The sequence below is a fragment of the Poecilia formosa genome, unplaced genomic scaffold (assembly GCF_000485575.1).
Source record: "Poecilia formosa unplaced genomic scaffold, Poecilia_formosa-5.1.2 Scaffold25, whole genome shotgun sequence".
Classification (NCBI taxonomy): Eukaryota; Metazoa; Chordata; class Actinopteri; order Cyprinodontiformes; family Poeciliidae; genus Poecilia; species Poecilia formosa.
Window position 1 is genome coordinate 2,216,303 of NW_006799964.1, and position 17,418 is coordinate 2,233,720.

The 17,418-nt window shown below is 36.4% G+C and overlaps 1 protein-coding gene across 5 annotated transcripts in view; it reads left to right on the forward strand.

Annotated features, from left to right (window-relative positions):
• Window positions 1-17,418, forward strand: part of grid2 (glutamate receptor, ionotropic, delta 2) — a 437,740-nt gene that overhangs the window by 243,861 nt on the left and 176,461 nt on the right. For all 5 annotated transcript variants that reach the window (XR_001661638.1, XM_016669506.1, XM_016669505.1 and 2 more), the window contains one exon: window positions 2,410-2,615. Coding sequence is in view for 4 of the 5 variants with exons in the window: in XM_016669506.1 (XP_016524992.1) it covers window positions 2,410-2,615 (206 nt within the window). In the remaining variant the exon portion in view is untranslated. The remainder of the gene's footprint in view (window positions 1-2,409; window positions 2,616-17,418) is intronic.

The window sequence follows — 17,418 nt, forward strand, 5'->3', positions numbered from 1 at the left end:
ATTTGTTGTTAATCTGTTGCTAAGAGATGAGCACATTTCCTTGTAACCAAGTGCCACAAAGTAAACATCTGATTTTTACTTTTGTAACATTTACCGACTGTAAATGTCCCGTCTGCAAACACATATATCTTGTTAAAGCTGGACAAAAATCAGTGTCCTTGTAAATGACAGGCAACCTGCTGCAATGGGCGGATGGAGAGAGGGAGGATTTGCATCATCTCTGAGTCAGAACTTTCAACCTTTTATTCCCAATCATTAATCAGATTGTGTTATGTGCTAAACCACCTGCTGAAGTGAAAGAAGCGAACGATGCAGTCGTCAAAATGTCCAGCACTCTTTAAGAAAGTGGTTACAGGGAAAAGGAGGCTTATTTCTGACCTCCTGCATTATAATTAGTTAAGACGAATGAGAAACTGTGGAGGGCTTCCGTGACTCTGTTCACAGTGAAAAGAGTATCTTGACGTTTATTTTAGCCATAAGCAAAAAGAAAACAAAATATTTGAGAAAACTAGTCAATGACTCTTTATTTGAGACATAATCAAATATATATTGACCTCCTCACATTTACATCCTCTCCAGTGTAAGAAAGTGTCATTTTGAAGAAGTAAATGGTTTACAGGAAGTTGGGAAGCTGTTTCTGGCTTTCACCAATACTATAGTCACTAAGCGCTGGCCGTACATATGTTTGACAACCTCAAAGTCTCAAATCAACTATAATGGACACCTTTATGGTTCTTCTGATATCCAGAATTGTCTGCTGTGTTTCCAGCTGGACCTTTTGCAGCGACAGACCGATGGTCTACAGAGTGCCAAGCTCAGGAAGTGTTTGGACTATCTCCATTAGATAATAAGATTGTTTGGCACTTTTTGATCATTCTTAATGACATTTGTCTGTGAACCAGATTTTACAATAAAAATCGAATGAAGGACAAGAGGCATGACACAGTAACAGACTGATATTTTAACTACTGCATTTTGTCGCAGGATCTGAGAATCCAGACTTGGCAACATGTGGAAAGTGTTTGTAGGTAACTGGCACATTGTGACTCACTATGGAATGGTTGTGCCATGATATTTACAGGTTATATGTGCAAGTAGAGACATTACAGAAAAAAAGGAATAAAGCTCCAGTAGTGTAAGATGATTTGTGATGAGTAAATTATCACCTACACATATCCAGAAGTCAGTAAAGTTTTGATCCTGTGCTTCACACCAACAATTAGAATATATTATTTTTACAGCTGGATTAGTTGATGCTTAAGACTAATTTAATCCTTCGTGGAATTATTATAGTCATCAACATTGGGTCCAATTTCCATTTTTATTCTTTTTTTAACCAGGTTAACCTTTTTAAGCTGATGTCACTTCAAATGTATGTTATCGTAGGACAAATATTTATCTGCAATCATTCCATGAAATATGCTATCATCCTGTATGGCTCACTGACAACAGATTCAGCACACTCCTGATTAAATATGACAACTATCGAGCAATGTCATAAATGTTCAGAAATAGTTGCACGATGAAATGTTTGCTGGGACAAACCTTTCATTGACGCTCACCCCCCTCTTTCTGGTTAGAGCACAGTGTCTCCATTTCCTCGTACACCTTATCCTTATCCTCTTTTCAAGGTTTGATACTACTCACAGGAGAGTTAATGCCTTTCCAGTCACTGCTAAAATAAAATTGCTTTCAGATGTTTGTGATGTGACTCAGCAAGGCTTTATACTCTCTGGCACATGCAGTGCTTCGCAAAACGCTTAATACTAACTGAAGACTTAAGACTAAACAAACAGGCACATGTCATGGATACAGTTATTGGGAATCTTAAAGACCTACAGTTATCCCCACTTCAGCTAATGGTGGCGCACTCGACAAATGTGGCCCTGCTGAAAGTTGACTATGGAAAAACTACTACGTAAACAACTCAAAGGTTTATTTCAAATCAAATGTTGATTCATGTCTGATTAATATTTTAACATTTTCAATCAACTGTTTGTGGGGGGAAAGTTTGTCTGGTACCCTTTCTGCATTCAAGATTGAAGACAGAAATATATCTAGTTCTGATGAATAAACTTGTGTGGACAAAATAAACTGCTGATCAGATTAGCATGATGAATGACATTTGATTTAGATGTATGCACTGAGCGAATGAGAGCTTATGAATTAGAATATTTGCTGAATTTACTCATGCAGAGAGACAACACATTTTCCTCGACAGAGAAAATGATATAAAGTCATTAGTGGTAGCTTTCATATTTGTATCAGTGATCAGTTTATTTATTCTAATATATTTCATTTTGAACCCCATGTTTCTCCGTTTGCAAATACCCTGTAAAGAACATTAATGTTATGGCAAAACCAAAGTTATGGTCACTTGTGCTTATGCACGTTTCTCTTTCTCTTCAGACATCCGTGGTATTGAGGATTTTCTGGACCGTACCTCTCAGCAAGGAATGGACGTGTCCCTTCAAAAGGTGGAATCTAATGTCAACATGATGATCACAGGTCTTTTCAGAACGATGCGTGTAGAGGAGCTGCATCGATACAGAGATACGCTACGGAGAGCAGTGCTATTCATGAGCCCAGCTACTGCCAAGGCCTTCATCACTGAGGTAAGGAAGGACGGTTCTTTTGCCTGTTCTGCATTTATGTTTCACTAAATGAGTGGACTATCAACATACTATCAACTGAAACCTTTTTTCTGTGTGTGAATGACGTTGTAAGCAGAAGTTTTCATTTAAAACATATTCACTTTACAGTGTTTTAAGGGATGAGACTACATGATCTATATGATTTGAGTGTAATTGGAACAGCAAGAAGCATTTTTTTTAACCAATTCTTATAGATTGCATTATCATTGTCATGTTTTATTGACTTAACTGCACTCTTTATACCCTAGTAAAGATCAGTTATAAAGGTTTTAATGTTAGCTCCTCATCATGCTACTAATTACATTATCTAAAAAAAATAGGAAGCCGTTGGAGCTTTTACTGTGATGCCCTGGATCTGCCAGAAGAGTATTAATATAATAAATGTCTCTTTCTCTCTCCTGCTACTTCAGGGTCCATTGTAAAACAACTCAAATTAAACGAGAATATATATCCCGTTTACTGTACATTAGTTTGATTTAATTTACCTTCTCACATATGTTCCAACTACTTCCATCCAAATACTACAAATCTGCATCCAGCAGGTACCCCTAAACCCCATATCCCATCAAGCTCTTTATCGCTGCAGAAGACAATTAGAGAAGTTCCTTTGCTCTTATACATAATTGATATGGAGGTCATGGTTGAAAGCAATAGGCTGTAGCATTAGTTATGAATTCATAATTTGTAGTGGTAGGATGGAGCTTAATCCCATGTGTCATGTTCTCATCTCACTTTAATTAAAAGTGACCTCGGAAAGAGCAATCACAATCTAATTTGGTTGGAGGCATGACAGGAAGGGGTGAAAGATGGGGTGTTATCGTGTGAATGCGAGTGTGTTCACAACAGTGTATGTGGGTTTGAGTTTTTATACATTGGCATCATGGAATCAAATCTGAAGCTGTGAGGTCTTTGATATTAAGTCTAAAGGTCCAGGACATCCTGAGGGAATCTTTAAAGTCTGCTTAAAACATTAATAGGCTGTCATATTTTTAGAGCAATTTTAAAGAAAAAACATGTTTATGTATCCTTTTTCTTTTTTTTTAAACTTTGAGTTCAAAGAAAAATCTTTTGCCTTGAGCACTTTTGATTTAGTCCTTGTACTATTTGTCACAGAGTGCCTAAAACAATCAAAAGAGGTTGAACATACTGGGGGAAAAGAGCAGGGATTCTAAATGCACAGTATGCAGGCATATGGAAACATGTACAGTGGACCCCTGGTACGGAACAGAGGAGTGTCATTCCACTCCGTGTCCACGTTGCAAATAAATCATACATGTGCAAAGCTGAGAAACGCTATCACTCAGTGCTTGCCCCACTTGCAATTCCAACTCCTGACTCGCCAAGGGAGCAGGTCTCTGAGTGAGATGATTTTTTTTTTCTTTTTTTACCTATATGACATGGTCACTAACCAAGCTGTACAGTTGTAATCAATACGAATATTCAACTGCAATAGCCATCAACCTAACGATGGCTACTGCATCCTGAGGTAAATTATTGCAGCATTAAACAAATTTAAATGAAAATGTAAAAATTTGCACAGAAACACAAAGATAAAACCCCAATTTAGGCAATTTATCTGCAAAATAGTTAATTTAGGAATTAGTTACACTTAACTATCCCCTCTAAAACTTGCTTGTTTTAATTGTTCACACACCAATTACACTTTAACATGCATAAATACACACAGCATAAACCATCTTGGTGCTACCACAAAAGCTGATATCCACAGTCTTCTTTATATTTGCTTTTGAGGGTACACCCAATTAACGGCAAGGAAAATCAGAAATATTTAATTGAAATTAATATTTCATACTTAAATAAAATAATAGTTTAGATATGCTCTGTGAAAAAATCTGCAAATAGGCTCAAATGATTAGAGTTGTGTTCCACAGAAAAATCTGCAAATAAGCTAATCTGCAAATACTGAACTGCTATTAGGCAATGGTCTTACAGCGAATGACACTTCTTCTTTGTTAATGGGACATATCATGTATGAAGTTAACATTTTGACAAATTTTGTGCTAGAAAAAGGGCAGATCATCAAGGATAAAAGTTGATGATCTGCCCTTTTTAAGGACAAAAGTTTTAGTGTGTTTAGGAAAGGCCAGGTTAGCCAGCTGAGTCAGAATCTCCAAAGCTACAGTTCTTGTAGGGTATTCTAGACCTGTGGTGGTCAACATGAATCAAAGGAGGAATCCAATTTGCATATTTGGTCAAGTGATCCAGGCTGTAGTGGGAGAGAGAGACAAAAACATTCTAAATATGTATAGAACTAAAAATGTGCTTTACAAAATAATTTCACAACTTTAAATAGCAATAGGTGACTAAGGCTGTTGGATCCAAATGCAGGGAATTATTTTAGTGCAACAACGATGTCAGTGGAAAAAAAATCTATTTGCATCATACTTTATAACTGAGGGCGGGTTCAGCGGTAGCTTTGCACATGCATGATTCATTTGCATTGTGAACATGAAATTAAACGGATATCTTCTCTACAATGACTGCAGGACGACTGTGACTACAGTGATTGGGAAGTGGGAGGGGCTCCTGGTGGCACTCACTGTTTCCTCTGGACAATTACCTTGGAGCTTTCATGTCTTGTTACCAAACTCTCCAGTAACAAAAAAGCAATTAGATTTGTCACTAGTCGTTTAAAAAAAAAAAAAAAAAATTAACTTGAAGGGTCTGAAAAGTCGCTGAACATATTTTAAGGTGGTAACAGTGCTAGTGAAGTCCATGCCTCAAGAGGTTAAACTTGTTTTGGAAGTAAAAAGGGGACCAACACTGCAGGCGTTGAGCCCCTTCAATGTTGTCCCCTCTTTTGCCAGTTGCTCACAATGTTATACTTGCTAGCTAGAAATGGCTAAAAACAATGGGAGTCAGTCAAAAGGAGCCAGAATGGTTCTAATCAGAGCACCAGCAAATGGGATTACATAAGCACTGATGGGACATGGGGATCGGGTGAGTTAATGTCATGTTCTGAGAAAACCTGAGGGAAAAAAGGCTACAAGAAATACATGAACAGGAAAATAGGCAAGTCAACTCGCCTTTTGGTTGGATGAATAGCTCAAAGATCGAAATCTTAACATTGTACAAAGTCAAAATCATTTATTATATAATGTTTTTGGTTATAAAAAAATATTGTGATTTTTGCATTAATCAGCAGTGCACTCTGCTCTGATCTACCGCAGTTCTCAGCAGCGACATTGGCAAATGACAAAAGGTTTAAACCCATTAAACTGCCAAGGTAGCTGAAGCAGCCTTCATAACTACAAATAACACTGAGTGGATGCATTCTTATAATCATTCATCAGTTTACACAATAAAATATCATTCATAATAATAATAGAAAATGTTTTTAGCAGTTGTACAATATGGACTCGGATAATTATCTTAGTGTGATACTGAGACTCTTTTCACCCTTTTTTTTAAGAGATTTCTATTTTTCTTGTAACATAACAGTCATTTAATCAACGTGAAACATAACATGGAGAGTTTTTGGAATTTGAGTCTGAAGATTGGAAAAGAGTGGTGTGTAAGACTGATGATTACTGGTCTCTACTTCTTTGTTCCTGCCAGGCAGTTGGAAATGATCAGAGTGACAGACTAAAGGGTTAAAAGACAGACAGAGACATGTGGAGATGCTCAGAGATAAATGGGACCTTGTTTTTCGCTACATCACTTATCGGTACAGTCATTTTTCTCAGGAATCACCTCCCCTCCAGATGCATTAGGCCCTGATGGTAAATGTGAACTGAAAGCTGATTCAAATGACTTGGCAAGAAGAGACAAACAGATGATTACAGGGATCAAAGAATAGAATACATTCATGGGTGTGTGGAAATGCCTGAAAGTATTTTTGTCTGACTGTAAAGGAGTGCTTGCTTTTTGATTTGTTTACTGAAGCCTACTTCAAACAAACAATAAGGATACACCAAAAGATGCAGTGACCCATTTTTTATTTTTTATTTTTCATAATTGTCTTTGACATGTGCCTGAGCATTTGAAACCATGGAAACTACATATATACGGTCACATAATGGAAAGTGAAAAAACAAAAAAAAAAAACTACATATATACGGTCACATAATGGAAAGTGACTGTTTGATATTTATGTGGTCAGTCTATCCTGAATTGTTAGTCTTTGTTTTCATTATATTTGAATAGAGTAAAAAACTGAAATTTCAAATTGGATAAGATCTCATTTGAACAATTGGATCACAACAATAATAGTTATTAATACAATATACTGTATATTCTACATTCTTAATATAGGAATAACAATCATTATTGCTGTTGCCAGTCCTGTCAGATTGCTCCATAAAAATGATTTCAACATCAGAACATTTAGTTATAATGTTCATATTTCTGGTGATTTCCATACATCCATCCATGTCTCCATATGTCCGAAACATGCAGAGATCCTTATCCACAGACAGACTCTGCAGCTTATTCAGAATCTCCAGATCAGATGCCCAAATCACCTCAAGTTGCTCTCTTAGATGTGGAGAAGAGGCTCCCCCTGGATAATGGAGTTCCTCATCTTATCGCTAAGACTGAGTTTGGCTAGTCTACAGAGAAAGCTCATCTCCTCTGCTTGTGTTTGGGATCTCATTCTTTCAGTCATGATCCATCTCATGAGCATGAAGGTGAGAACAACAGAGTCTGAAATCGAGAGCTTTGCTTTTCGGCAAAGGTCTTTCTTTACCACGATCCCAGCAGAGCCCACATTACTGTAGGACCAAACCCTTGATCTATTTTCCACTCTACCAACATGCTCTTTTTGGCAACACAGTAATGCCACAGATTTTCAGCGAACAGCTGCCGCAGTTTCAAATCATTTTAGCACAAACATTACACTGTTATAAGTTATAAACTGTTATAAGTTTGTTTCTTATCTTGTTTTGTATGGTTGCATATCTAAAATGTTAAAGGGAGGATGATATGTAAAATTAACTTTTTTGAGCTTTATATTATGTTCTAATGCTATTCCTGCATCATAATCAGACCTCGAGTGTTGCTTTGATTCTCTAAAGATTTGGAGGAGTCCTTGAATATCCCCTGGTAGCTATTCACTGGTGACTAAGCACTTGCTCTCACAAAGTGCCACCTACTTCTACAAAGCTTCCTGTTGGAGCTGCAGTTCCCGGTCGAGTTTCCGCCTCACAGGGTGCCCCTGCCTGCGTGTTCCCCAATCAACTCTACCAGACTAGTGGCAGCAACAACTAGCAAATATCTAGTGGAACTGGTCATCTGCTGAGCTTCTCATATGAACTTCCCAGTTCAGTGCTCCTAAAAATGGTTGTAGACGGAATAATGGAGAAACATTGTTGTGATTGATGTGCTGAAGTCAGAGTATCAGAAAAAAAAAAACCACACTTTTAACATATTATGAAAAAAGATTTTAGAGATCAAATTGAAAACTGAATGATCTTATACAGAGTATGTGCAGACTTGTTAGTTTTTTGTTTTGTTTTTTGAAGAATTACTTTTGTGTAGCAGTTTGGAAGCTTAATATATTTTTAATGTCTGTCAGCAGTGGGGAGTTCATCCCCATCACATTGTGTAGAATCAGATTGGAATCTGTGAGCTGCCATTCTCAGGTAAATGTGCAGATGCTCTTTTGGGGATGTTCAAAATTTCTGCAACACTTCTAGTTACTAAGGAGCTAAAAAGAGGACACAGTCCTAAATGTTCAGACAAATATTCAAGGACCTCCCCATGATGTACTCCATCCTCTGCTCAGCTCTTCATCCTACGTCCACCATCCACCACGGCCTTACAGGAAAGAAGTGAATTAGTATTACCTGTTTTACTGTCATAGGGGAATGCTTGTGTTTCTCCCACAAATGTATGTATATTCTCACTTATTTGGTTTGTCAGCAATCTTCCCAATGCTGGGTATTTTTTTACTGTTTTTCGTAAACTAGTGACCTTCTTGCTGATAACTTTATTGTATAAAATACAAAATATTGATCCCTCGAGTACTGCTACCGGTATTAGGCTTCTGGGAGGCTCTCAGATTTCTCCACAGTGTTGTAATAACTCAATTGTGGTTTTATTAGTCATGCTTTTCTATGATATCTGGATTTTAAATATCTAAATTTATTTACAATAGAAAGACTTTTCCTCTTTATCTGATGGATTTCAGTAAAATAGCCCTCGCCCATGTATTTTGAAGCATTTCGCCGCACAGTGTCTGATATATTTGCAGACCCAACATGCTCATTCAATTTTCTGGATTATTTAACATTTTCCTGCTCTGTTGCCCTTTTCTCAGTCTAGTGCATATGAGCCAGTGCCAGCTAGGTTCCTTGTCGGTGCACACATATCCCCGTTCTGTCCAGTTTTCACACAGAAGAGGAAAGTCGATTTCTGAGCACAGGAGTATTCTTTTACAAAAACATGCGACGCGAGTTATTAATTGGCTAACCAATTAATGAATTCAGAGAAATGACAATCCCTATCATTGCTGCTGAGGTTTTTATTGCATTTAAATTTCCACCAAAAAAACAAACAAACAAAAATTCAGGAGAAGGATGCAAAGTATTAGCCTTAAAAGGTTTATACAGTTAAACAGCTCAATCTCAAACTTGGACCATGGATGAGGCAAGCATTCACACAGCCATACAATTGTGAAAAAAGGGCATTTTGTCACTTAAGTGAAATTGACAGGATGCAATAAATCACACTTGAGCGCTTTGTTGTCTTTCTGATATTTTTTTACAAGGTTTTACAACATATTTGTATTCACAATATGCAATTACTAAAAAAAAAATCAAAAATTTTCTCTCTGACGATTAATTGTGTTTGAATTATTTCTGCCTCCTGGATTTCTATATCATATTACAGTATTTGCACAAAAAGCCCCTGCCCTGGTAAACACTCTAGCCCTGTCTAAAAAGGTGAAGAGAAGCTGGTGATGTGTAATTTTTTGTCTCTATGGTGGTATCAGCCGTCTTCTGGCGTAGTATGTTGGAACAGCAACTTAGCAAGAACCAAGTGGTTAGATAAGCTCATCAGAAAGACTTGCTCTTTCCAAGCATGCCCGCCTCGACCAACTGATGACCACTCGACCCAGTGCAGGTGGTTAGACACTGAAGAGCTAAGGAAAAATAACATTATTGCTGCACAAAGTCTCCTACCACACGCATGAGGCTGTTGCCGAACTGGAGCGCTCCTTCATTGACAGATCGCAGCATCCTAAATGCACAGAGGAGCGTTATGACAAGTCCTTCCTCCTAGCAGCTGTAAGACCTTGCAGCTCAAAGTCAATACATTTTTGCATCCCTGTTGTTATTTGCACAGTTTTTTCATTTCTTGTAAGTAGTCTGATGTCTTTGTACACACTTATAAATGCATGTTTTTTTTTTTTTTTTCTACACTACCCTACTGAGTTGCACATTTATTTTAATATGTGTTTGCTATTTTTAGGAACTGTTCATTTTAATTTTCTTATGATGTAAATGAGTCCTACATGCACTGTCTTATTATAATTATAATAATAATTATTATTATTTATTTATTTTGTTTTGATTGATTGATTTATTTTTTTTTACCCTTGTGTGAATCCTTGTATGAACAAGTTTGCAGGATAGGGTTAGGGATAGGATAGGGTTTGACATTGCAAGCAAATGCCAGTTTATCCCTGCAACAAAACACATAAATATGAAGAAGAGGAAGAGGTATCCCTTTTTAACTCATTTGCTGTAATTTTCCCTACGGTTTTGGGCTTAGCAGTCCTTCACTGCCAGTGGAGCCTTAAAATCAGATGTTGTGATGCTGCTGTGCTTCATTGCCAGTGATGAATATGCATTTTCTCATCAACATGCTGTGCATGAATTTTCAGCGATTTATAATGAATTACCACTGATCCGTTTTGGACCCAAAGGCCATGAAATATGCTTGGGAAAGAAAATACGAGCTGTCNACATAATAAAGTAGTGGGTGAGTCGATGTTCATCATTTGTGCTGTGAAGATTCATTGTTGCCGTGGGTTTTTATTTTTTTACATGATGAACTTAAAAAAAGGCATAGACAACGTTACAGGCTCAAGGTTTCCAAATGCATTGTATTAAATAAAATATACTTATTACCTTGTCAAATTAATACAGCAAAAAAATTCATACACATCACATTTTCAAATGTTTAGACATTCTCCCACCGTTTGCTGCAAGCCATCAGTCAGCTGTATATCAGTGATTCTTGAGAATAGGGACAAAATGGGTTTTAATTTTCCCATAATTTTTTTTTTGTTATTTCTCAACCTTATGTATGCAAATATGACAAATAATGTTTAGGAAATGTAAAGATGCAAAGGTACAGGCTCCCAGTTGCAACATTTTTTTTTAAAAATTACATTTTTAATCGAAGCTGACCTAGAACTTTGTCATCACCATCTGACAAAAATAAATAAAAAATAATTTTTAATGACCCTATTAGTGATATTTTTACTCATTTTACAGACAAATGCTTCTCAAGAAACAAAAGAAATATTATTTAAAACAAAAAACAAAAAGTCCATCTGATGGAGTTGACAGTGCATGACGGAGTTAACACAGAACTGAAGGTGGTGACAAACTAGTGAATAAAATGAAAAACTTGGTACATGTGAAGTAATGCAATTCATGTAAAAAACATTAAAATAAATGCACATTTAAGTGAGATTTGACAACAATTTCACTGAAAGAGTCAGAAAAACTCTGATGGAGTTGACATCTGACGGAGTTGACAAAAAGCCAATCTACCTCAATTTATATGATGTTATTCTGAAGGAGGCCATATTGTAGCTCATCAGGTCCATGAAATCTTTACAGTTTACCAAAAATTAAGCTTTTATTTCACAAAATTTCATCAAAGTTTTGTAAATTGTCAGTTATGGNTATATTATATTATATTATATTATATTATATTATATTATATTATATTATATTGTCTTTTTGACAATTTGAAGAGCCCGGTATGACTGTGTTTATTTAAATGCAGTATTACATCAGACATGTTTTTGGCTTCATTGTATTATTTGTATGTACAATTGCAGTCCAAATGACTCATAGTTGTGAATTTGGCTTAGAATTTTGCCTGTGGTTTAAAATCACTATTTTATCTTGAATTTCTTCAGACTTTAGGTCTGTGAGGTCAACCTTGTTTTTTATGCTTGTTTTCTTTTGTTTACTGACATGTCTAGGTATACAGTCTTGTAACTAAGCATTCTAAAGTGATTTTCATCTAAATTATTTCAGAGTAATTTAGACTATTCGATTTTAGCTTAACTTTTTGTGGAATAGTTTGAAGAATATTTTTTATTGGTAGAACCATGCTTAGTTGCTGGAAGTTGAGTTGTTTATCCCGCTTTATTTACAAACTGATCATTTGTCATTGCTTCAATGTCTTTGTTGTGGCAATGAAGTGCTAGGAATAAATGTTGACCTCTAATTATAGAACATAAAGGGGAGGAGTAAATCAATAGGAGGAGTTGCATAATTAAACAACAGGGAGAGGATGGAAAGAATGACGCATTGTTTGTCAAGAAATGCTATTGGGAAGGTCAGTCTAATAGAGGTAGAGGTCAGTACAGCAGAAGAATTGGGTAAATTAATTTAATGGATACATTTTTAAGCATAATTGTTATCTACTCAGTGAGATGCATTTTTTTTAATCAGCTCTTTTATATAATTATTTAGTTAACAAAAGTACCAAAAAAAATTCTGTTATCTGTTATTGTAGAGTGATGTTAGTTTAACTTTTTATTTTTATTATGAGGTATTCAGACTAAAAAAATGTATGAATTGAGCCAGCTACTGGCTTTGGTGCTGCTGCCTTCTGTGGACAAAGTGAAGTCTCATGTAGTGCAGCCAAAATAGACAAAGTTTTCACAATTTTAGCTGGCTAATGTACGAGTCTGAATAGATTACTGTAAGCTATGAAAATGAATCTCTCTTGAACTAAAACCTACACAAGACCTGAGAGAACAAGATAAATATTTAAAAAAGACTAAACTTTGATCCACTTTCATTCATAGGGCAGTGTAGATCTTAAGGAGCTTTATTTTCATTTTGCTCAGTTATGTACAGATTAATAAATAATGCATCTTCACCACAAAACAAATCAGATCGGGTATAGTGTCCCAGAAACTGATGATCCTGGTCTGTTTTAAACCGTGACACAATAATCAAACATATTGGTGCAGACTCACGTTTTACCATGACACACTTACCTGAAAAGAGAGTATTTCCTCTCTACCACCTTTCACTGCATTTAAAAGAGCAAAAGGACTCAAGCATTGGTTTTCCCCTTGAACTTTATCACAACGCAGCGATGACATTATGGTCTTATCTTAATAAACAGGATGCCAGTATGTGTGTTGTGGGATGACATTAAAGCTTTATCTGTGCTCACAAAACTGGGAGCACAGTGATTATAGGCATTTCAGCTACAGAACTGAGGACTGTTTGTGTCTCTGTGTATGTGTGTAAGTAGCATCAAAGGTTAGCGCCATTGACTGCTGCTGGTACAGCCACTAATGGGGCTACAGATATGTTTGTGTGTAAACATGTCATCTCAATTTCAGTTTTCCAATGTGCTTATCAGCTGCCTTTTTCCTTCTTGTTTCCTCCGTTTCTGCCATGTACTTAAACTCTCATACAAACTTATGCGTTTACCAGTCCTTATGCACTCGGTGTCATTTAAACTCTCCACCCTTGTGCTATATTTGTATCTTTATTAAATGTACATATAACTCTAATTATAATAGCTTTGTAATATTACAGTTTGGGGCTGTTGTGGCTCAGTTAGTAGACCATTAGACTGACCTTCCCAATAGCATTTTATTTAAAAAAAAACATGACCAACAACAACAACAATAATAGTAAAAATAATCACCTGTACAGGACTATAACAGAAAATTCTGTGTAGTCATTAGAGATACTCATGATCCAAGAGGTGTGCATCTGAGTCTGGTTCCTTTTGCAATGTGTACATATTGTATATGTGTATTGAGCATTAACACAACAGACTTCCTAAGTCCTGCAGTCAGTCTTACGTAGGAAACCCATTTGTGTCCACTAGGCAAATAAATCACACATTTGTAAAGCTTAGTAACGCTATCGATCAATAGAGGCAGACTATTTAGAGTGCCCTAATACCTTAATACAGTATGTCAATGATGAAAAACAAATGTGCAATAACAAAAGAAAAGTTACTTGAAACTGAGGACAGAGTAGATGATTGTGCAAACCCCAGCATGTATGTAAAAACGTATTGATTTTGATGGGAGCAGTGATGGTTACAAAGTCTGACAACTGCTGGGAGGAACGACCTACAATAATGCTCCTTTGTGCATTTAGGATGCTGCACTCTGTCACTGAAGGAGCTCTCCAGTTCAGCAACAGTGTCATGCATAGTATAGGAGAAATTGTCCATCAGAGTCCTTCTGCCTCCTACCAACCGCACTGGGTTGAGGGGGCATCCAAGTACACAGCTGGCCTTCCTGATTTGTAACTGCTTCCTCTCAGCTGTAGAGAAAATGCTGCTCCAACATACTACACCATAAAAGATGGCTGATGCCACCACAAAGTCAAAGAGGATCTTGAGGCGCATCCCCTGCAGTCCAAAAGACCTCAGCCTACTCGGTGGAGATTGTCTCCCCTGACCCCTCCATGCAAAGAGTGTTAGTCTTATGAGTCCAATCCAGTTTGTTGTTCAAGTGAACACCCAGGTACTAAGAGTCCAATATCTCAATGTCTACTCCATGGATGTTTACCTCTGTCAGTGAGGTGAGGTGCATAATAATAATAAAAAATCAAATATACATTATTTGTGAAATATTTGGTATATGGAGTGAGGTTTAGAGGAAAAGTACTGGCATTTAAAAGTGGGATGGGGGTGGCATTATGTAACGTTGAGTTTTTTAAAACTTTATATCATGTCGTATTGTTATTCCATTATTAAAAACAAACCTGGAGTGCTGCTTCGATTCTTTCATTCATGTTTGAGAAATCCTTGAATCTCCCACGGAAGCCATTTCAGGGCTTTCGCCTCACAGAGCACCGCCTCTCTCCTCCAGACTAGCGGCGGCAGTAATTAGCAAACGCCTGGTGGAGGTCTGCTGAGCTTATCATGTAAACTACTAAAAATGGTTGTAGACAACATAATGGAGTAGCATTGTTGTGATGATGGGCTGAAGGCAGGGTGTTAAAAAGAGCAGGAGATTCATTAAGAGGCGATTTAAAGGTGTTATGTTGCAGAGTCAAATTTCGCTTAAGTTATGCTTGATATACAGCATTTTTAGTCGATTGTTATAAAATGTGCCTTCAAAATACATAAAACCCTTGTAAGATTAACCTTTTGTCCCCATTTCTCTTTACTGTTATGATTTACTGTCAAATTAAGAACTTGTACATGGTATCCAATAAAATGCCATTGAAAATTGTAATACTACAAGAAAAACAGACCAGAATGTGTTAAGCATAATCAAATCAAAATGGAGAACAGCTAAAATGAAAGTGACCACAAAGAAGAACAAACAGGACAATGTTTATGGATGGTTGACTTTGAGGAAAGACAGAAACCGAAAGAAAGAATGGAGCATTTCAATTCAAAACCACAGAGTTGCTCTCAGTATGACTAACGGCTAAAATAAAAAAATAAAAAAAAGAGATGATTGTATTTCCCAAAAGCTTATTATTATGTATGGATGAATGGCTGCAAACAACAAAGTGGCTTTTAAGAAGACACTTTTTCTTTCGGAACATGTTTTAGTTCTTCTTGACAGCACAAAGCATGTCTTTAGAAACATCCATTAGATTCAGAAGTTTTAAGAGTGAAAATAACTAAGCCGTTTTAACTATTCAATAAAAGTGTAATTGTAATATTTTATAGCTTTGTGTTTTGTTAGTTGTTAGTGATATCAAACCTTGTACTTACATTACATCACTCGCAAGTTCAAGTCGGGAGTAATTTTCATCATTTTTTACAACCTTTCTGGATGCAACAAGATACAACATGGAAGCGTTTTTATTTTTCTAAATAAATAAAAAGATCCAACAAATACATGAAAAAAAAAATACTGCGTTTTATCTTAGTGGTTGGTTTTATATATTTTTGTACTTGTTGGCTGTATAAGTAAGATATTTTACCCATAACTTCAGCTTACAATCTGAATGATTTACCTCTTCTCTTCTGTATGTATAGCCAATTAGCAAGGTTGCTCATTCAATCTTGCATGCAAAGCTACATATCATCTGCCTCGTTATTTGCATAGTAACAAATAACCAATATGGCACCGTTTGATGTGTTTTTTGTGTCATTCTTTGGCAGTGCTACAATGTCACTGATTGGCATGGCATACATATCAAATAATTTTCTGAGGACCTCCATTCTGTCATGTGGGCAGATTTTTTTTCCCCCTTTTTTTCCAGATATTTTTGCTTGTCTAAGTGTGAACATGGCCTTAGAGATAACATCTCCCTCATCTGTCACCAAAAATATTAAACATGTAATGTCCTTTTTTTTTTATTGCCTTTTGCTTTCTAGAAAATTAAAAACTGTTTTTAGAAATCAAAATGTGTTTTGTTAGTGAAATTTCTAATTACAGAAAAGTCTAAATATTCATCACTTGAGAAGCAAAATAGTTGTCACAAGAATTTGGCTTTAAAATGTCTCGTGATGGAATTAGGAAAAGCATGTAGCTGTTTTGTCAGATGTATCAAATTGTTCACAGCAGATCACTTTTCAGAGGATCAATTAACTTAAATTGGCTTTATTCACCTGCCCCTAAAGGGCAATTGGTTTTGCAGCAAGTTACATTTGAATATTAATAGAACAGTCATTTAGCAGGAGATTTAAAGCTGAGAAAATTATCATTCAGTATTTCATTGCCCTCTTCAATGCTTTTACAACATTGGAATCAAGTTTTTTGTGCACTCAACATCATGATTAGAAAAGGAAAACATGGTTCAAATTTGTCTAATTTACTTCTATGACGTCAAGCTACACTCGACATAAAACTAAAACTCGAGTGCAGTGTAAGGTCAGCTCTTCTGGCGGAAAACTATAGCATATGCTTCAAACTCTGGAGGCCAAATCGGATGTGTAATTGAGGGCCATAACAGCTGCTGCTCTCCACCATATACAGCTGGTTATTCCTTTCATGGCTCACTCGCTCAAACACCAGCCATTAGGCTCTGACTCTACTATGACCTCTTTTTATGCCCCCACTGGTTACAACTTCATTACATGTTATGAGATTTCACATCAACACTCATTAATACACACTGTGCAAGAAAATGTCATATCATGACCTCTTGTGCACAAAGTGTACATGTTAATGATGGGATGACTTGGATTCTCCCTGATTGGATTTTTAACTATCCCTAAGGCATAAGTTCTGGAAAATGTAAAAAAAATTCTACCAACATGGAACATTATGTCTTTGTTTGTGTGGTTGTGTGTGGTAACAAGAAGCAGTACACACGAACAATTCAAGAAGAATAGGCAATCACAATGTGTAAGCAATCTTAAACTTGAACATAGGTAGAGAATCAGTGTTGGGAATGTCATGAGGGAGACAATTCCAGAGTTTGGAGTTTAGTGGGAGAAAGTTCTGCTCCCCATTGTGTCGATTCAAGCAGAAGGAACTGTAAAATAGTAAATAAATCAGTAATAAACAGTGTAGAATGCCAAGGTCCTAATAAACCTCCAAAATGGAAAAAAAGTGAGCCAAATTTACATTCCTTTTTCAATAAAAAGGAATTGGCAACAACTG